At 48.3% G+C, this 18,138-nt stretch overlaps 1 protein-coding gene across 2 annotated transcripts in view; it reads left to right on the top strand.

Annotated features, from left to right (window-relative positions):
* Positions 1-18,138, top strand: part of IL6R (interleukin 6 receptor) — a 50,855-nt gene that overhangs the window by 22,171 nt on the left and 10,546 nt on the right. Inside the window, exons 4-9 of one of the 2 annotated variants that reach the window (XM_019919452.3) lie at positions 198-254; positions 818-990; positions 1,625-1,791; positions 2,334-2,475; positions 14,011-14,057; positions 15,216-15,285. In XM_019919452.3, the coding sequence (XP_019775011.1) occupies positions 198-254; positions 818-990; positions 1,625-1,791; positions 2,334-2,475; positions 14,011-14,057; positions 15,216-15,285 (656 nt within the window). The remainder of the gene's footprint in view (positions 1-197; positions 255-817; positions 991-1,624; positions 1,792-2,333; positions 2,476-14,010; positions 14,058-15,215; positions 15,286-18,138) is intronic. The other variant, XM_019919453.3, reaches the window with a different exon arrangement.

Genomic DNA, 18,138 nt, shown 5'->3' with positions numbered 1-18,138 from the left:
CTAATATCTTCATCACCCAGGATTCCTTTCTGGGCTCACTGCCGGAAACGCTGCCACCTCTTTGCAAACCCTTCCAGCACTTCGAGGTTCTGGGATGGCATTCTACTGGCTGTCCTAGTCCTCTGAGGGCAGGTCTTTTCTGTTAGTGTCTTGAGGCCAGGGTGGGGCCTCTTGATTCCTTTCTGCATCCCCTGCAGTGCCAAGAGCCCAGGACCTGTCAGGGAGCCCGAACGCACTACCTCTCTGATGCCACGGTAATTGAGCGCGCCCTCTAGTTCAGCCCCTTAGACTGCCATGCCAGATGCTAAGCTAGATGTTTTACACTCATTTATGAATTAATCCTAAGAAACCCCTGTGAGGTGGGTACTGTTAATATTCCCATTTTCGAATGAGAAAACAGAGGCTTGGAGAGGTTGGATAATTTACTCAGAATCCCCAGTGTTACTCAGTGTGAAGTGGAGATTAAAACCCCCAGGGACGGGACTTCCCTGGTGGCGCAGTGGTTAAGAATCTGCCTGCCAATGCGGGGGACACGGGTTCGAGCCCTGGCCCGGGAAGATCCCACATGCCGCGGAGCGGCTAAGCCCCTGTGCCACAACTATTGAGCAACCCCCGCTCCCCATAACTAGGAGAAGCCCGCACACAGCAATGAGGACCCAATGCAGCCAAAGATAAATAAATAAAAAACAAAACAAAACAAAAAAAAACCGGGGTCAGACCGCAGAGCCTGAGCTCCTAACCCCTGCCCTTTCTTCTCTCCTGTCCTGAGTAAGTGCAGCAACTGATAGCGAGCCCCGCCCTTGTTTTGTGTCTGCAGTCCGGTGAAAGACTTCCAGGAGCCGTGCCAGTACTCCCCGGAGTCGCAGCAGTTCTCCTGCCAGTTGGCAGTCCCAGAGGGAGACAACTCTTTGTACGTCGTGTCCCTGTGTGTCTCCAACAGTGCTGGGAGCCAGTCCAGCAGACCCCAAACATTTGAGGGTTATGGAATCCGTAAGTAAGCTCTTCAGGCCTCCATCTCCCCTCCAACTGTTTCCTTTTTTTTGATTTAATGTTCCTCATGGACTTCTTGGAGGGGACGGTGAGGGGTTTGGTGAGCTGGTGCCTTTTGGGCTTTAGTTTTTTTTTTTTTAATAAATTTATTTATTTATTTTTGGCTGTGTTGGGTCTTTGTTGCTGTACACGGGCTTTCTCTAGTTGTGGGGTGAGCAGCGGGTACTCTTCGTTGCGGTGGGCGGGCTTCTCATTGCGGTGGCTTCTCTAGTTGCGGAGTACGGGCTCTAGGTGCGCGGGCTTCAGTAGTTGTGGCACGTGGGCTCAGTAGTTGTGGCACACAGGCTCAGTAGTTGTGGCACTCTGTGGCATGTGGGATCTTCCCGGACCAGGGCTCGAACCCGTATCCCCTGCCTTGGCAGGCAGATTCTTAACCTCTGCGCCACCGGGGAAGCCCTTGGGATACTTGCCAGAGGTCTGATTGTGGCAGGTGAGCGCCCTGTCAGGGTGTGCCTGGGGAAGTGGTCTGGGGCTGGAGGTGGGGTCCTGCCTGCTGGGGACTTGCAGTCTTCATGGGTCTCTCCTTGGCACCAAACTTGTTGCTGCATAGGAGCTGTGCTCCCTTTTCCCACAGTGCAGCCTGACCCACCCGTCAATGTCACAGTCACCGCCGTGGACAGAAACCCCCGCTGGCTCAGCGTCACCTGGCAAGACCCCCCTTCCTGGAACTCATATTTCTACAGGTTACAGTTTGAGCTCCGATACCGGGCTGAACGATCAAAGACATTCACAATGTGGATGGTAAATTTTTCTTTTACTTCTGGACAGAAAAGAGCCCCTAGATACTCAGGAGTAGTAGAAAGGGTACTAGAAAGAAGAAAATGAGTTCTGGGTCCTGGTCAGCCACTCACTACCTGCATGGCCTTGAGTAAGTCTCTGAACCCTTCTGAGCCTTGGCTGCCTCATTTATAAAATGGGAATAATAATGCCAGGCCAGTCTCCTCTTTGCAGGCCAGTTTGTGAGATCGAGTGTGAGCTGGGAAGAGAGATGGGCTGCCTGCAAGTCAAGGGTGTGGCTTGCAAGATTCTGTGTTACATGGGGGCAGGGGCTGTGACTTACAGCTTCTGCACCAGTTGGCCCAGACGGCAACCCCACCTGGCTCTGAGCCTCCAGGGTGGTGTGAGCCTTTGGAGCATCTCTGCCCAGCTGAGTCATCCACCGGACCCAAGAGGGAGCAGCTGAAGGGCTGGGGTTGTCCCAGGACTCCCGTGTCCCTGTGGAGCCGCTTAACCTGGTGCCACCCAGGCCCCACCCAAGAGTCACCTGCGCCTCTCGCCCTCAGGTCAAGGAGCTCCAGTATCACTGCATCATCCACGACGCCTGGAGTGGCATGAAGCATGTGGTGCAGCTTCGGGCCCAGGAGGAGTTTGGGCATGGCTTATGGAGTGAGTGGAGCCAGGAGGTCACGGGCGTCCCTTGGACAGGTATGTGAGAAATGCGGAAGGGATGTTTCAGCTTTGTTACTGTATCAATTATCTGTTGCTATGTAACAAGTCACCCCCAAACTCACGGTAAAAAAGCAACCATTCATCTGCTCAATTCGTTGAAAATCAGTCAGCTGGGCAGCTCTTGTGCAGGTTTTGCCTGAATCATGAAGGCAGCTGCATCAGGTCTGCACTGTCCAAGATGGCCTCACTGCCACATCTGACGGTTGACTCTGGCTGGTGGCTGGAGCTCTCGCTTCTTCTTGAGGTCTGTCATCTGCCAGCAGGCCAGCCCAGACTCAAGGGGGGAAAGTTCCTCCACAGCCTGATGGGAGGAGCCGCAAAGAATTTGTAGCTATATTTAACCTACCACAGTAAACTAATGCTTTTTACTTGAAAAAAAAAAGATGTTAAAGGTAGTAATAATCATCTGTAATAATGCGATTAGTGAAAAATTCTAAACAAAAAATATAAAGAATAATTATCACCAGTATTCGTACCACCTAGAGAAAACCAGTGAGAACATTTTATTATACGTCTTTCCTATTCTGAGTATATTTATGTGTGTGTGTATTTATATATAAAATTTTGTGAGCATTCCCATGTAATTCAATATTTTTGAGAAATGTATTGTTTAGCAACTGTGTGACTAATGTTTTTTTTTTAACCCATGGGAATTTATTTTTAACTTAATTTTTATCAAATTAATACATTCTCATGGCAAAGAAGCAAAGAAGGGCTTATAATAATGTGTCCCTTGCCCCACCCCTTCCCATTTCCAGCCCTGCTTTCTAGAGGAAGCTACTCAGTTTCTGTTTCTAGTTCTTCTGCTGGTGGCCTCCTTCACTCTGAATAACAAACTTATGGCTTTTTTTTTTCTTTTTTTTCTGAGAAAATAATTTGAGACATTATCTTTTGACTCCTTCCTATGAAAAATTAGGATGTAATAGACCTATACCCAGTGCAGGAATCTCCCAGAGAGTGGTTACCCAGCCTCTGCTTGAATGCTTCCAGAGATGGAGAGCTTACTATCCCTTGTAGCAGCCCATCGCATTGTTCCCAGTGTTCTTATTTTAGAATAGCTTCCAGGCTTGCTTCAGGGTCAGATCTTTTTAGTCCAGCAGCATAATTGGACCAAATTAGTTGTTCTTAAATACCAGACAATTAAAAAATAATAAAATACCCATTTATTGAGTGTGTATGGAAAAAAAGCAAAGGATAGAATGATATAAATTGTCCAGGCCCATCCCTACCCCTGCCATTTTCTTCTACCCCTGGCTTCAGGGAGAATTTTTTTTTTTTTGGCAGCGTTGGGTCTTCATTGCTGCGTGCAGGCTTTCTCTAGTTGCGGTGAGCGGGGGCTACTCTTCGTTGTGGTGAGCGGGCTTCTCATTGTGGTGGCTTCTCTTGTTGTGGAGCACGGGCTCCAGGCAAGTGGGCTTCAATAGTTGCAGAGCGTGGGCTCAGTAGTTGTGGCTCGCGGGCTCTAGAGCGCAGGCTCAGTAGTTGTGGCGCACGGACTTAGTTGCTCTGTGGCATGTGGGATCTTCCCGGACCAGGGCTCCAACCTGTGTCCCCTGCATTGGCAGGCGGATTCTTTACCGCTGTGCCACCAGGGAAGTCCCTTCAGGGAGACTTTTATATGTAGGCTGGCATTCTTCCCCCAGAATGGATGCTGTAATGTGATGGCCTTTTCCCTACCCTGGCTTTGCAGTGTGTGATCCTTGTCTTTCCTGTCCTGGGAGAGCCAGAGGAGTGGGCTTAGGGCTTTAGGGTGTCTTGTTAGTTGGATGTAGGCAGTGTCAAGCGCAGGCTCAGATCTTTTCTTGTGCTGTCCCCCGCTCCTGTCCATCAAGAGCAGGAGGCGACTTTCTATTGAATCCTCTCCTCAAAAGTTCATTTCCTGCTAAGGCCTGGACAAGAAGGGAGACCTAACTACTATATCTTACTTAGAAAGACCATTTAAATAAATCAGAACATCCTTCAGGCTAGATTGTGTTGCCCTGTCCATGATTGTCTTTGGTTTGTATACACTTTGAGCCGCTCATTATCTGAAGGCCAAACATTAACATGGCCTCAGGAGCCTTTGCAAGGGGAGCAAATCATTTATCACATTGTGCAGAGGAAATGTTCTGGATACAGGCCGACACCTGTTTACTTTTTATCCCAACCACTTAATTTAGATGGTTACAAACAGCTTTAGGAAATCCTGTTTTGTTAGAAAGTTCTTTCTTGTTTTTTTAAAATTTTAAATTGTGGTAAATTATACATAACTTATAATTTACCACTTTAACCATTTTAAAGCTTATGGTTCGGTGGCGTTAAATTCATTCACATTGTTGTGCAACCATCACCACCATCCATCTCCAGAACTCTTTCCATCTTGCAAAACGGAAACTCTATACCCATTAAATAGTAACTTCCCATTCACCCCTACCTCCAGCCCCTGTGACCACCACTTTACTCTCTGTCTCTATGAGTTTGCCTACTCTAAGTACTCTAAGTACCTCATATAAGTGGAATCATTCAGTATTTGTCTTTTTGTGAGCGATTTATTTTACTTAGGATAACATCCTCAGGATTCGTCCATGTTATAACCTGTGCCAGAATTTCCTCCCCTTTTAAAGCTGAATAATGTTCCATTGTAGATATATACCATATTTTATCTGTTCATCCGTAGTTGGACACTTGGGTTGCTTCCGCTTTTTTTGATTATTGTGAATAATGCTGCTATGAACATGGGTGTATAAATATCTGTTTGGGTCTCTGCTTTCAATTCTTTTGAGTATATACCCAGAAGTGTAGTTGCTACATCGTATGGTAATACTATTTTTAATTTTTTGAAGAACCACTATACTGGTTTCCACAGTGGCTGCACCTTACATTCCTACGTTCCTATCAGCAATGTGCAGGGTTCCAATTTCTTCATGGCCTAGCCAACACTTAGTACTTTCTTCCTTCTTTCCTTCCTTCCTCCCTCCCTCTCTCTTTCTTTCTTTCTTTCTCTCCCTCTCTTTTTCTTCCTTCCTTCCTTCCTTCCTTTCTCTCTTTCTTTTTCTTTCTCTCCCTCCCTCCCTCCCTCCCTTCCTCTCTTTCTTTCTTTCAAATAGCCATCCTTACGGGTGTGGTATTGTGGTTTTGATTTGCATTTCCACAATAAATAGTGATGTTGACCATATTTTCATGTGCTTACTGGCTCTTTGTATATCTTTTTATGAGAACTGTCTATTCAAGAAGAAAGTTCTTTCTCATGTGAATCCAAATCTGGCCTCAGTGGGCCTTGGTCTCCAGGGTAACCTCTGATAAGTCTGCTAGTCTGCTCTCTCTGAATTCTTCTGGAATTCCCAGGGGACTCATATCTGTTTGGGCTTCTGTTCCCAGGCTGTTGTATGGGATGGCTTGTGGATTCCTTACCTGTCTGGTCACCTTCCCTTAAAGCTGGTCTCATTTGTGGATGTTCCTCTTTAAATTGTTGACGTTCTCCTGACAGCGGAAGATGGTGTAGCAGAGACATGTCTCTGACTTTTCAGCCTCAGGTCCTGTGCTTCTGTGACTTGCTACAGTGACTGTGTAAGCTCAGACAGAACTCTTGGCCTCTGTTCACATAAGCAGTTGAAGAGTTTGAGCTCCCCATTCTCTACATGTGTGGGTTTTTTTTTGGGGGGAGTTCTTCAAAACCCCAGTGGTGAATGTCCAAGAGAGATACCAGCTTCTCCCCTCTCCACTGAGGGCAGAGCAAGAGGAACTTGGATGATTCTGGTGCAAGAAGAACTTAGGCTGGAAATTGGGGAGCACTTTTGGAAAATGAGAGGGAGGTTAGGTGTGTTTTACTGACGGTAGAGTTATTTGACTGTTTGGGACATGTCAGTGCACTAGATACTGCATCGATGGGCTTTCCAACCCCAAGGACCTGCCTCTAGCCCTCAAAGCTCACACAGATAGGATGCGCCTGCCTAGGTGTGGGGGATATGACACAGAGGTCAAGGGAACTACATTGCACCTGGGAATCATGTTGTATGACCTTAGTAAAGTTAGTTTACCTCTCAAAGCCTCAGTCTTGTCATCTGTAAAATGGAGATGACATGACCTGTCTTGTCCCCTCTGGGAATTTTTATGAATTTAGTGAGAAAACATTCTTTAGAAATAATAACCCGTACTGCAAATGTAGAAGGATTAGCAATTTGCAGTGCCATGTTGATTGGTTCTTGGGATAAAGAGAGTGGGGCTATGGGCATCCTAGAATTGCCCTGGATACAATCCTGGACCCACTGAATTAGAATGTGGAATGGTATTTTCGAAAGCTTTCCCAGTGATTATAGAATGTGCTGTGGGGGTGGGGGAGCATCCCATTGTACTTGATAAGGCTGTGGAGCTGACAATACTTGGGGCAGTTTAGAAAGAGCAGGAAAAGCTTCATGGAGGAGGTGACACTTGAGTTATGTCCTGGAGGATGTATAAGAGTTTCCCAGGTAGAGAATGGGGCTTATAGGCAGCGGGAACAGCAGGTGCAAAGGCACGGACTGTGAACAAGGGCAGGGCCTTTTGGTGGGGCTGGAGCACAGATGTGTGGGTGGGAGGTCCCAGTGGGGCAGGTGGAGGCAGGCTACTCCTGCAGGAAGGCCTGCAGAGAGTGGGGGTGGAGGGGGGGGGCTGGTAGAGGCCTGGGGGAGGGGATTGAGGAGTCTGGACTTCAGTGAGTGCTGCCCCCTTGAGGCCAAGGCCTGGCCGCACACAGTCTGTGGCCACAGCAAGGTTCCCTGTGTGAACGCCGGGCGCAGAGTCACCCAGTCTGGGGCCCCTGTTCCGGCCAGCAAGGCCAAGTGACTGCTGACAGCACCTGCTGCCGGCACTCACCGAGTCCCTGCATGTCAGGGCTGATGTCACCCTGATGTCAGGGCAGGAAGAAGAGCTTATACATTGACAGGCGGCTGGTCAGCCGCTCTTCCCAGAGTGGGAGTTCTCCCAGATTTGTCCTTTCCGGTAGCACGGGCAGGGCTGGCATCTAGCAAGTCTGTGGACTCTTTGCACAGCGAGCTTGGGGCAAAGTGCTAGGGAAAAGCCCATTAGGCATAAGAGGGTTATTTCTTGCTCCCTTTAACTCCCTCTCACACCCTGCTCACTGACACCTGGAAAATAATTAGAACCTCTTGTGACAGGTAGCGAGTGACATGGACCCATTCTTTGGAATCACACTGTTGAGGAGGTGCCAGAGGTTTGCATCCGCAAGGCCTTTGGGGCGCCCAGAGGCCAGGGCTGTGGACTCTCCGGGCAGATGTGTCTCCCTGGCCCGATCCCTGAAGCCACGTACTGTCACCTCAAACCCTCCGGTCCCATTTAGGGGGCGTTCACTGTGTTCCTCTCCTTGGCACCCCCGAGGGGGAAATTGTGCAGGTTAAAGGGCACTTGGGGACACGTTTCTGAAGAGACTGTGCCCCGTTCAACCGTCAGTGTGCATCCCCTGCCTCCACTCTCGTGCTGTTTTCCACGGCGTCTCCATGTGGCCCTTCCACGGGGTGGCCTCTCCACGTCCACTCTGTGCATTGTCCTCGCTGGGCACAGGCGGACTGGGCTCTGGTTGCTGGCCCTACCCCTGCACAGTGCGACCTTAGGGAAGTGCCTGACGGAGCCCAGGCATGCTTAGTTGTCAAATGGGAATAACAGGCCTGCCTCAAAACCCCGAAAACCAAAAAACCCGCCTCACAGGGTTGTTGTGAGGATGAAACGAGATGGAGAGCCGTTTGCACCCAGCCCTGCATGTGGTAAGTGTTTACCAAATGCCAGCCATTCACACGTGTCTCAGGCCACACCTGTCCCTGGAGCTCTGGATTCTTGTCTCCACTCTGCCCAGAGCTGGGCCCACACCCTCCCTCACAAACCTCCCTGTATTCCTTGTCCAGAGAAGGACACCACCACCCAGCCCTCTCCCTGAGCCGGGACATCCCCAGGACATCAGGCTAGACACCCCCCTTCCTTGGCTCAGGTTCTTATCCCATCTCGAAAGAATTCTTTAAAAAAATAAAATAAATAAATAAATAAATAAGTTAGTTTATTCTTGGCTGCATTGGGTCTTCGTTGCTGTGCGCAGGCTTTCTCTAGTTGCAGCGAGCGGGAGCTACTCTTTGTTGCGGTGTGAGGGCTTCTCATTGCAGTGGCTTCTCTTGCTGCAGAGCACATGCCCTAGGCGCGTGGGCTTCAGTAGTTGTGGCATGCAGGCTCAGTAGATGTGGCACACGGGCTTAGTTGCTCCGCGGCATATGGGGTCTTCCTGGACCAGGGCTTGAACCCGTGTCCCCTGCATTGGCAGGCGGATTCTTAACCACTGTGCCACCAGGGAAGCCCTCGACAGAATTCTTATAACGACCCCCGAAACTGATCTCTGTCTCTGGTGTGTGAGCAGCAGGCCGTCCTCCATGCCACTGCTACGGGCATCTTTCTAGATCACAAGCCTGCATATCGCTCCCACACCCTCCCTGATAGCTCAGAGCTTCCTGGGATTTCTGTAAAATTTCAAAAAGAATTTTGGGGACCAAATAAGGTCACCAACTTTTAATTTTGCAAAGTAAGGACATAAGGTTAAATGGTTAAGTAAAACGTTGCTATTGCCATTGACCATCACCATTATTTCATAAAGGAGAGGCTGAAACAAGGGCTTAAGCTCAGAAGGAAGACACTTGGGCGACCATACACCGTGCAAATATCCATGCTGCCTTGTCCGTCTTTTTCTCCTTTGCCCTCAGACCGATAGGTTTCTCCACAGATCATTCTGGGTGGTGTTGGGGCCCAGCTGGAGGTTACTTCTTTCTCCTCAGGAGACTGTCAGCTCCTTGGTGAGGTTTTTTGGTTTTGTTTTGTTTTGTTTTGTTTTTTTCATGAATGGAGGAGCCGTGATTAACTTGCTGGTTGGTGGTTTACACGTTGTGAGGGAAGGTGTGAAGCTCAGAGTGGAAGGTGCTGCTCAGCTTGTGGGTTCCTGTGTCCCCGCCCCCAACCCCTCTCTGGGAATGTCTGGCTTTGTGGTTTCTCCCTCTTCCCTTGTGTCCTCATCTCTCTGACCCTCTCTGGCTTCCTTTTACTTTCCTTTTCCTCTTCTTATTCTCAGCCCACTCCTATGTTCCCTCTGTGTACTCCAACCCTGGAGCCCAGTGGCCCATATCTTAACTGGTTATAATATACAATTTAAAAAGATTGTGTTAGTGGGACTTCCCTGGTGGCGCAGTGGTTAAGAATCCGCCTGTCAATGCAGGGGAACACGGGTTCGAGCCCTGGTCCGGGAAGATCCCACATGCCGCGGAGCAACTAAGCCCGTGCGCCACAACTACTGAGCCTGCACTCTAGAGCCCACGAGCCACAACGACTGAGCCCGCGTGCCACAACTACTGAAGCCCCCGGTGCCTAGAGCCCTTGCTCTGCAGCAAGAGAAGCCACCGCAACGACAAGCAGCTCCTGCTCTCCGCAACTAGAGAAAGCCCACGCGCGGCAACGAAGACCCAGTGCAGCCAGAAATATAAATAAATAAATAAATTTATTAAAAAATAATAAATAAAATAAAATGTTATCGCTATACCCAAGGTCATCTAGGTTTAAAAAAAATTATTGTGTTAGAAAATGTTTTATATTCTCTGCTCTGAATTTTGAGAGTTGGGTCAGTTTTTAAACAGATATTATTGTGTGCCGCGTGAGTGCTAGGTCCTTTCAGCCTGTGATCCCAGGTGATCTGTGCAGGAGGAAGTTATCCCCTTGCTTAGAAGTGAAGAAACAAGGCCTAAAAGAGGTTAAGTGTCTTGACCAAGGTTACACATCTGTATGAAGACCTCTGCCATCTTTTATATTGGATTTATCTATTCCAAGACCCAAGCAAGCAAACCCAAATCCGTTCTCAGATTAACAGAAATAAGTCTCTTGTTTTAAAAACTTGCGTGGAAGAAACTCACAGGTGGTCTTTATCAGTCTCACTTATTGGAGTATGGTCATTCATTCACTCACTTTGTTATGAATATAAAAGTACACCTTACAATCTGGAAATATTAATACAAGGGACACACTCAGTGTTGCTGTTAATGTATCGAATAGTCTTTTTTTTCCAAGTGATTTTTTCCATAATTAGTATTTTTCTAACTACAAAGTTTTTCAGCAAGATGCCAGGCCTGTGTTAAGAAGTGAGTTTACAAAGATGAGTAAGATACAGTCCCTGAATTTGAGACATGTTCAATCTAGAGGTGATTTTTTTTTTTTTTAACAAAGGGGAAAAAAAGAGTATTCTTGGAGTCAGAAAGCCTTAACACTTATTTCTTACAAAACTTCAGGCAAGCTATTTAACCTCCCTGTGCCTCATTCTCCCCATATGTAAAGTGGGGATAAAAATGGTACCAATCTCAGAGTACTGTTGTGAGAATTAAATGAGTTAATTCATGTAAAGTAGGTAGAATGGTGCCTGGCACATAGTAAGTGCTCAATAAATATTAGGCATTGTTATTATTGCTGTTTTGTCTAGTTACCACCACCACTATCCTTACCCCTGTAACTTCCTGGCACATGGGGGGCACACGGGGACACAAGGGGACCAGTGAATGATGGTTCCTTCCCCTCTTTCACCCAGCATGCTAGCTGAAGGGAGGCATTGGGAAATATAAAATACTGTAGGAGAAATATGAAATACTTCTGTCCAAACAGAAAAAAAAAATGTGCTCACAGATGTTGCTAATGTTTTATAGCCTTCCTGAGCCTCCATGTCTCTGTAAACCTGAGATAATAGTACCTGCCTCGTATATTGCTGTGAGCCGTCAGCATCACGTAGGCTGAGAACCACTTGGGACTGGAGTAGGGCGAGCTTCCACAAAGGTCGCTGCTGGAAATACTAGTAATATTCTATTAGTATGCAGTTAGTATTATTAATCTAACTTATTTCTTCTGACCCTGATCCCCAGTTTTTTCATCTGTAAAATGGAAATGATTATTAGTAGTAATGATGCAAAAGTTGCTCCATCTCAGGGGACAAATGGTCTGAATCAGGGGTCCCCATCATCATCTAGGGAACTTTTTACAAAAAGTTATTTCTTTCTTTCTTTTTAAATTTTTATTCTGTTTGGCTGTGTTGGGTCTTCGTTGCTGTGTGTGGGCTTTCTCTAGTTGTGGTGAGCGGGGGCTACTCTTCGTTGTGGTGCACAGGCTTCTCATTGCAGTGGCTTCTCTTGTTGCGGGGCACGGGCTCTAGGTGTGCGGGCTTCAGTAGTTGCAGCATGTGGGCTCCGTAGTTGTGGCTCGCGGGCTTAGTTGCTCCGTGGCATGTGGGATCTTCCCAGACTAGGGATCGAACCCATGTCTCCTGCATCGGCAGGTGGATTCTTAACCACCGTGCCACCAGTGAAGTCCCTAGGGAGCTTTTAAAAAAGTCTTGTTATGTAAGACAATCTTACTATGCATTAGAAAAATTTTGTCCATTCTGGTAACATTCCTGGGTTACTTGAGATAAAATTCCTACCTTATCCCTGGAAATCTGAGCCACCAAAGGTTAAACATCCTTTTCTGGACCATGTACCATGTTGGGGGGTCAGAGCTGAGGGTTGAAAGTATACTGGTCTCCCTTTCTTCCTGAAACATCTCTCTGGGCTTGGGGAACCTTTTCAAAACCCTGATATCTGAATCCCATCCTGGAGATCCTGAGGCCATAGGTCAAGGATGGGACCTAAAAAGCCACCAGTGATGCTGAACATGTCTGGGTTTGGGAACCACTGCACTGAATGACCATCCATGGTCAGCCATATTTCCTATGTAGCGTTGCCCCTGTCTCCCGGTTTTAGCTTTCATTCTAGTATCCCCGCCCCCTCCTTTAATCCTTCAATCACCCCCTGCTATGAGTCTAACTGTTCTCTGCTAGGCTGGTCTGGGAGGAACACACAGGAATAAGAGACTGTGTCCCTCCCATTTATCCTAGGTTGATTTGGGGCTAACTTGATGTATGACCTTGGACAAGTTGCTTTCCCTCTCTGGGCCTCTGTTTCCTCTCTGTACAATGCGGAGGGTGGACATGCTCTTGTGTCCCTTCCACTGCTGCTAGTGTGTGGTTTTTCTCCCCTCCTGGGAAGTCACACTCCCTCTGGAAATTCTGTCCCGAGCAGACGTAGGGTCACCCTCTCCTCCAACCCCTTGCTAGCCCTTCTACTCCTGGCTCAGGGAGGCTCGACATCTTTGTGTAAACCGGTTCTGTGGTATTTTTAATTTCTTGATGGAAAAATGATGAACTGAAAAGAAAATATTTTAAACTCCAGAGCATTCCACACATTGCCTGTCAGGGTTCAGCGCCTGGTCCCTCGGGCCCACGTTTGCCGCTGAGCCTGGCCTTGTGTCAGCACTCTCGCTTTGATACTTGGCCTTCTGCAGCCTTGTGGGTTTCTGCAGAAACGTGGTTCCCATGGAGGGAGAGGGGCCTGGGAGGGTGCCCAGTCCACCTCCCTTCTTGGGCAAAGTGTATTAAGCCCACCCAGGCAGGTGAGAATCTGTTGTTTATATTTTTTTAAAAGTATGTATTTATTTGGCTGTGCTGGGTCTTAGTTGCGGCATGCGGGATCTAGTTCCCTGACCAGGGATCAAACCGGGGACGCCTGCATTAGGAGCACGGAGTCTTAACCGCTGGACCACCAGGGAAGTCCCTAGAACCTGTTGTTTAAATAAATATTTTTTATTGCAAAAATGTGCATAAAGGAAATTAAAATTTTAATGGTGTTTATATCTAGTGCTGTGTATCCTTCCAACTTTTTTTTCTCTGTGTGAATATATATATTGCAATATATCATATAACATATAATGAAAAATGATATAAATGTGTTTCTTTAGAAGCTCTGGATCAAACTCTGTGGCCTTTTTCTTTTTTTTTTTTTTTTTTTTTTTTTTTTTTTTGCGGTGCGCGGGCCTCTCACTGCTGTGGCCTCTCCCGTTGCGGAGCACAGGCTCCGGACGCGCAGGCTCAGCGGCCATGGCTCACGGGCCCAGCCGCTCCGCGGCACGTGGGATCTTCCCGGACCGGGGCACGAACCCGCGTCCCCTGCATCGGCAGGCGGACTCTCAACCACTGCGCCACCAGGGAAGCCCTGTGGCCTTTTTCTTGTCTTGAATTTTTCATAAAACATAGCATATTCTTAGCTGTTTTCTAAAATTTTTTTTTTTTTTTTTGCGGTACATGGGCCTCCCACTGTTGTGGCCTCTCCCGCTGTGGTGCACAGGCTCCGGACGCACAGGCTCAGCGGCCATGGCTCACGGGACCAGCCGCTCCGCGGCATGTGGGATCTTCCCGGACCGGGGCACGAACCCGCGTCCCCTGCATTGGCAGGCGGACTCTCAACCACTGCGCCACCAGGGAAGCCCTCTAAAATATTTTTAAAGGCTATTACAATATGTGGCTATATCATAATTTATATAGCTAGTCCTCTAGGTTTGGATATTTGTTTGTTTCCAGCATAAAATTCATTGTGATGAATTTTATTCCATCAGATAGGACATTCAGCATCCATGAATCATTAATAATGACTCTTCTATCCACAGAATCCAAGAGTTCTCCAGCTGAGACTGAGCTGCCCCCCTCCGCACAGGTGAGCTCATGTTCTTGTCAAAGGGTCACGGCGACAGCACCTAGTGTTAAGGGTTGTGGGCTGGCATCAGGCAGAAATTGGTTTAAATCCCAGCTCTGCCACTTACTAGAAACATGGCCACGGGCAACTTGCCTGTCCTTTTCACACCTCTGTAAAGCAGGGTAAGAGCAGTTCTCGTCCCGGGGATGTGGGCCATGGAAAGTGTGGAGCGGTGCCGGCCTAGCTCACTGAGCTGCTCTGTGTCTGGTGCCTGCTGTTTCATCTCTGAACCTCTGGGCACCACTAACAGCTTAGCCTGTGACTCACATTCAGTTTTTCTGAGCTCTTCCCCTGTGGACTCCTGGTGTCATAATTTTCTGGAAAGAGGATTACTTCTGAAGCTGCTCAACAAATCCTCGAGTAATCCAATTTCCCATCCAACTACAACTCCTCTCCTGGTCCATAATTCCCTAAATGCTAAGCTGGGAGGCTCAGCCACTCCTGGAGCTGGATAGCACAGGGAAGGAGCCTAGGGTCCTGCACCTTGGCTATGTTGGATGCAGGACTGTCCAGGCACCAGTGGAAGCAGCTCCAGGGTGAAGCCCATGCCTGTGGGGCTGGAGCGTGGAGGGAACTGACACTGAGAACTTGCCACGCCGTGCTAGGCTCTGAGCCTGGCGTTTGCTAACTCATTTCATCCTTAGGATAACCAAGATTTGGGTGTCAGGATGGTTGTGCCTACAAGGGAGGAAAAGTGATGCCCACGTGGGTTAAGAAACTTGCCCAGGGTTTCATAGCTAGTAAGTGGTGGATCCAAAGTTCTAGCCTGTGGTTTTCCTAGTAAGTGGTGGTATCCACGCCCTGGGACTGGACCCGTAATACAACTGCTGCTTCAGGGTATCTATTGATTCTCCTCTGTGGAAGGTGCTGTGCTCTTAAGCTCCTGGTAGAGTGGCAGATGGGAAGAAATCCCCACCTTGAGTAGGCAAGCTGTTAGATATAAATAATAGTGCAAAAGTTGAGATTGACAGGTCAGACATGGAGAGGTCCATGAGATAGAGAAAGGAATGCCTTGGGTGGATCAGGCAGGGGGTTAAGGAGGAGGTGGCACCTGAGCTGGGTCCTGAATGATGGTGGAATCTGCAGAAACAGGCTTACAGTCAGGAATGTCTCTTTTAGGCACCTACTACTAATGAAGATAATGAAAATATTTTCTCCAAAGATTCTGCAAATGCAACAAGCCTCCCAGGTAAGGACTGGATATTTTTGTATTTCTATGGCCTACGGGATGCAAAAGAACTTGTCTCTGCAGAAAGTCCTTTTCTTTTTGGAAATATTGGCAGAGGACCAGTCTGCTTAATGAAAAGGATCAATGGCAGAAATATTCTTTTTTGTTACTTTATACCTCCAAGTTTGATATTGTTAGCTATGATATAGTGAGGAGACCATAAGAAGGGTGGGATAAGTCAGTAAAATACTTCACAATTGGCCCAGAATACAAATGAATGTGCTACCAACAAAATTATTGGAGTCTGAAATGGAATACGCTTTGAGGAATGGAATAAATCTTTGCTTCGGAAACCCTTGATTTCAATGGTTCTGATTCCGTATACCTGTGAGACCAGGAAAACTTAGTAACATTCTCATCAAGAAAGATCCCAGCCAAAAAAAGAAAGAAAAAAGAAAGATCCCAGGTCCTGTGCTTTTTTACTGTATGTATGGGACTCATGGGGTCCAGACTCTGGAGGCTCAGTAGCTGAGTAGATCCATCTGATGGCTTTCTGAGGAAGGCCTTGGCCTCCTTACCTTTACCTGGGCAGATTCCTGCCACACCTGATGCTGGACGCCCATGCTCTGTCATCCCAGTTGCAAAGCCCTACCTAGTGCAGTGCACCTGGGGGGACCTACTAAACACCTGAGGCTAAGCTCTGCCTGCACAGCTGGGGACTCAGAGGGAATTGAACGCATCCCTGCTCTCCAGGAGTCTACCATCCAGGGGGCAGGCTCTGGTAAAGAGTAAAGTAGTAACTAACAGAGAGCAGAGTGTGAGACTGGCCAAAAGAGAGCCATAGATAAAGCAAAGTGGGATTTAGAGACTTGAGAGAACATGTCCATTGGGGGAATCAGAGAAAGTTCATGGAGGAGGTGCCGTTTGAAATGAGCCTTAAATGATATGGGTGGAATGGCAGGAGGTTGGGGCAGCAGTTCAGGGGCTGCTGTGGAGGAAGGACCTTGGAGTCTTCTCCATCTGCTCTCACTGATGATCTATCTCATTCAGCCCCATGTCTTTAAAGACCATCTATGGGCTCATGACTCCCACACTTCTAGCCCCATCTCTGACCTTTCCACTAAGATCCAGACTCGTGTATCCAACTGCCTAGGTGACGTGTCCACCTGGATACCTACTAAAAATCTCAAACTGAATGTGCCTAAAAGAGAATGCTTGATGCCTCCCCGCCTCTTCAACCCAAATCTGTTCTTATCCTTCTTCCTCATCTCAGGAACTGACACCACATCTTCCGGGTTGCTGGGGCCAGGGAATTAGACATGCTTCCTCTTCTATCCCTCATCCCATGTCCAGTCCCTCAGCAGGTCCTGCCAGTTGTATCTCGAGGCACGTCCAGGAGCTGACCACTTCTCACCTCCTCCACTGCCAACACCCGGTCCAGCCACTGCTGTCTTTCCTCCTGTAGGACTTTAGGAGCTGCCTGCTGGTCTGCTGGCTTTTAGTCTTAATCACCAATAGACTCTTTTCCAGCCACCAGCCAGAATGATTCTTTTTTTTTTTTAAGTTTATTTATTATTTATTTTTGGCTGCGTTGGGTCTTCATTGCTGCACGCGGGCTTTCTCTAGTTGCGGTGAGCGGGGGCTACTCTTCGTTGCGGTGCGTGGGCTTCAGTAGTTGTGGCGCGCAGGCTTAGTTGCTCCGCGGCATGTGGGATCTTCCCGGACCAGGGCTCAAACCCATGTCCCCTGCATTGGCAGGCGGATTCTCAACCACTGCGCCACCAGGGAAGTCCCCAGAATGATTCTTAAAACACAAATCCAAGCTCTCCTTGGCTCAACACCATCTTCTCTCCTGGAGTAAAAGCCAAAGACCTAAGAAAGGCCCTAGTCTCCATGGGGTCAGGCCCCCAATCTTTAGACCTCGCCTCCTCCTTTCTCCCTCTCACTCACTCTTCCACACATGCTCTACCTCGTGGCCTTCGCGTCTGCTGCTTGCTCTGCCTTGGGTGCTCTTCCCCCGACCTCCACTAGGCCAGCCCCTTCATCCAGGCCTCTGCTCAAATGCCCCCTCCTCAGGGAGGCCTTTCCCCACCAGCCAATCTGACAGAACCCCCGGCTGTCACTCTTCCTTTCCTGTGCTTTGTTTTCCATCATTGCCCTTGTCACTGCTGACATCATATTACATACGTATTTGTCTGTCTCGCTTGATTAGAATGTAAGATCCAGGAAGCCAGGAGCCTTTCTGTCATCCAATTCTCTGTATCCCCAAGGCTTAGAACAAAGCCTGGCACACGATAGACACTCAATAAATATTTGTTGAATTAACGAAGGAGCAAATACAAAAGGTGATGAAATATTAGTAAACGAGTCAGCCGAGCATGCATGAAATGGCTTTCTCTGCCAAGAGACGTAGGACATACTAGGAGAGACCCGTCCCTGTGGTCAGTGCCCACTACCAGCTGGAGCTCAAGGCAAAGCTTGCATCCACTGGGCACTCGAAGTGATGACTGGTAGGTGACATCTTCATCAGCACTGGGTACTGTTTGGGGCGGAAGGGCCTGAATCCCAAGTCCATGAGACTGCAAGTATCTGCATTTCCAGCAGGAGAGAATGATGGTAGACAGATGTACTCTCTGTCTAGTCCAGGGTCTCTCTCTGGCAGCCACGGGAAGGAGCTTTCTGTGGGAGGACGTGGCTGCTTGTGAAGCTAGTTTTTTTTTTTTTTTTCTTTCTTTCTTTCTTTTTTTTTTTTTTTGTGGTACGCGGGCCTCTCACTGTCGTGGCCTCTCCCGTTGCGGAGCACAGGCTCCAGACGCGCAGGCTCAGCGGCCATGGCTCACGGGCCCAGCCGCCCCGCGGCATGTGGGATCTTCC

The sequence above is a fragment of the Tursiops truncatus genome, chromosome 1 (genome assembly GCF_011762595.2).
Source record: "Tursiops truncatus isolate mTurTru1 chromosome 1, mTurTru1.mat.Y, whole genome shotgun sequence".
Taxonomy (NCBI): domain Eukaryota; kingdom Metazoa; phylum Chordata; class Mammalia; order Artiodactyla; family Delphinidae; genus Tursiops; species Tursiops truncatus.
This window is presented reverse-complemented; position numbering and strand designations above follow the sequence as displayed.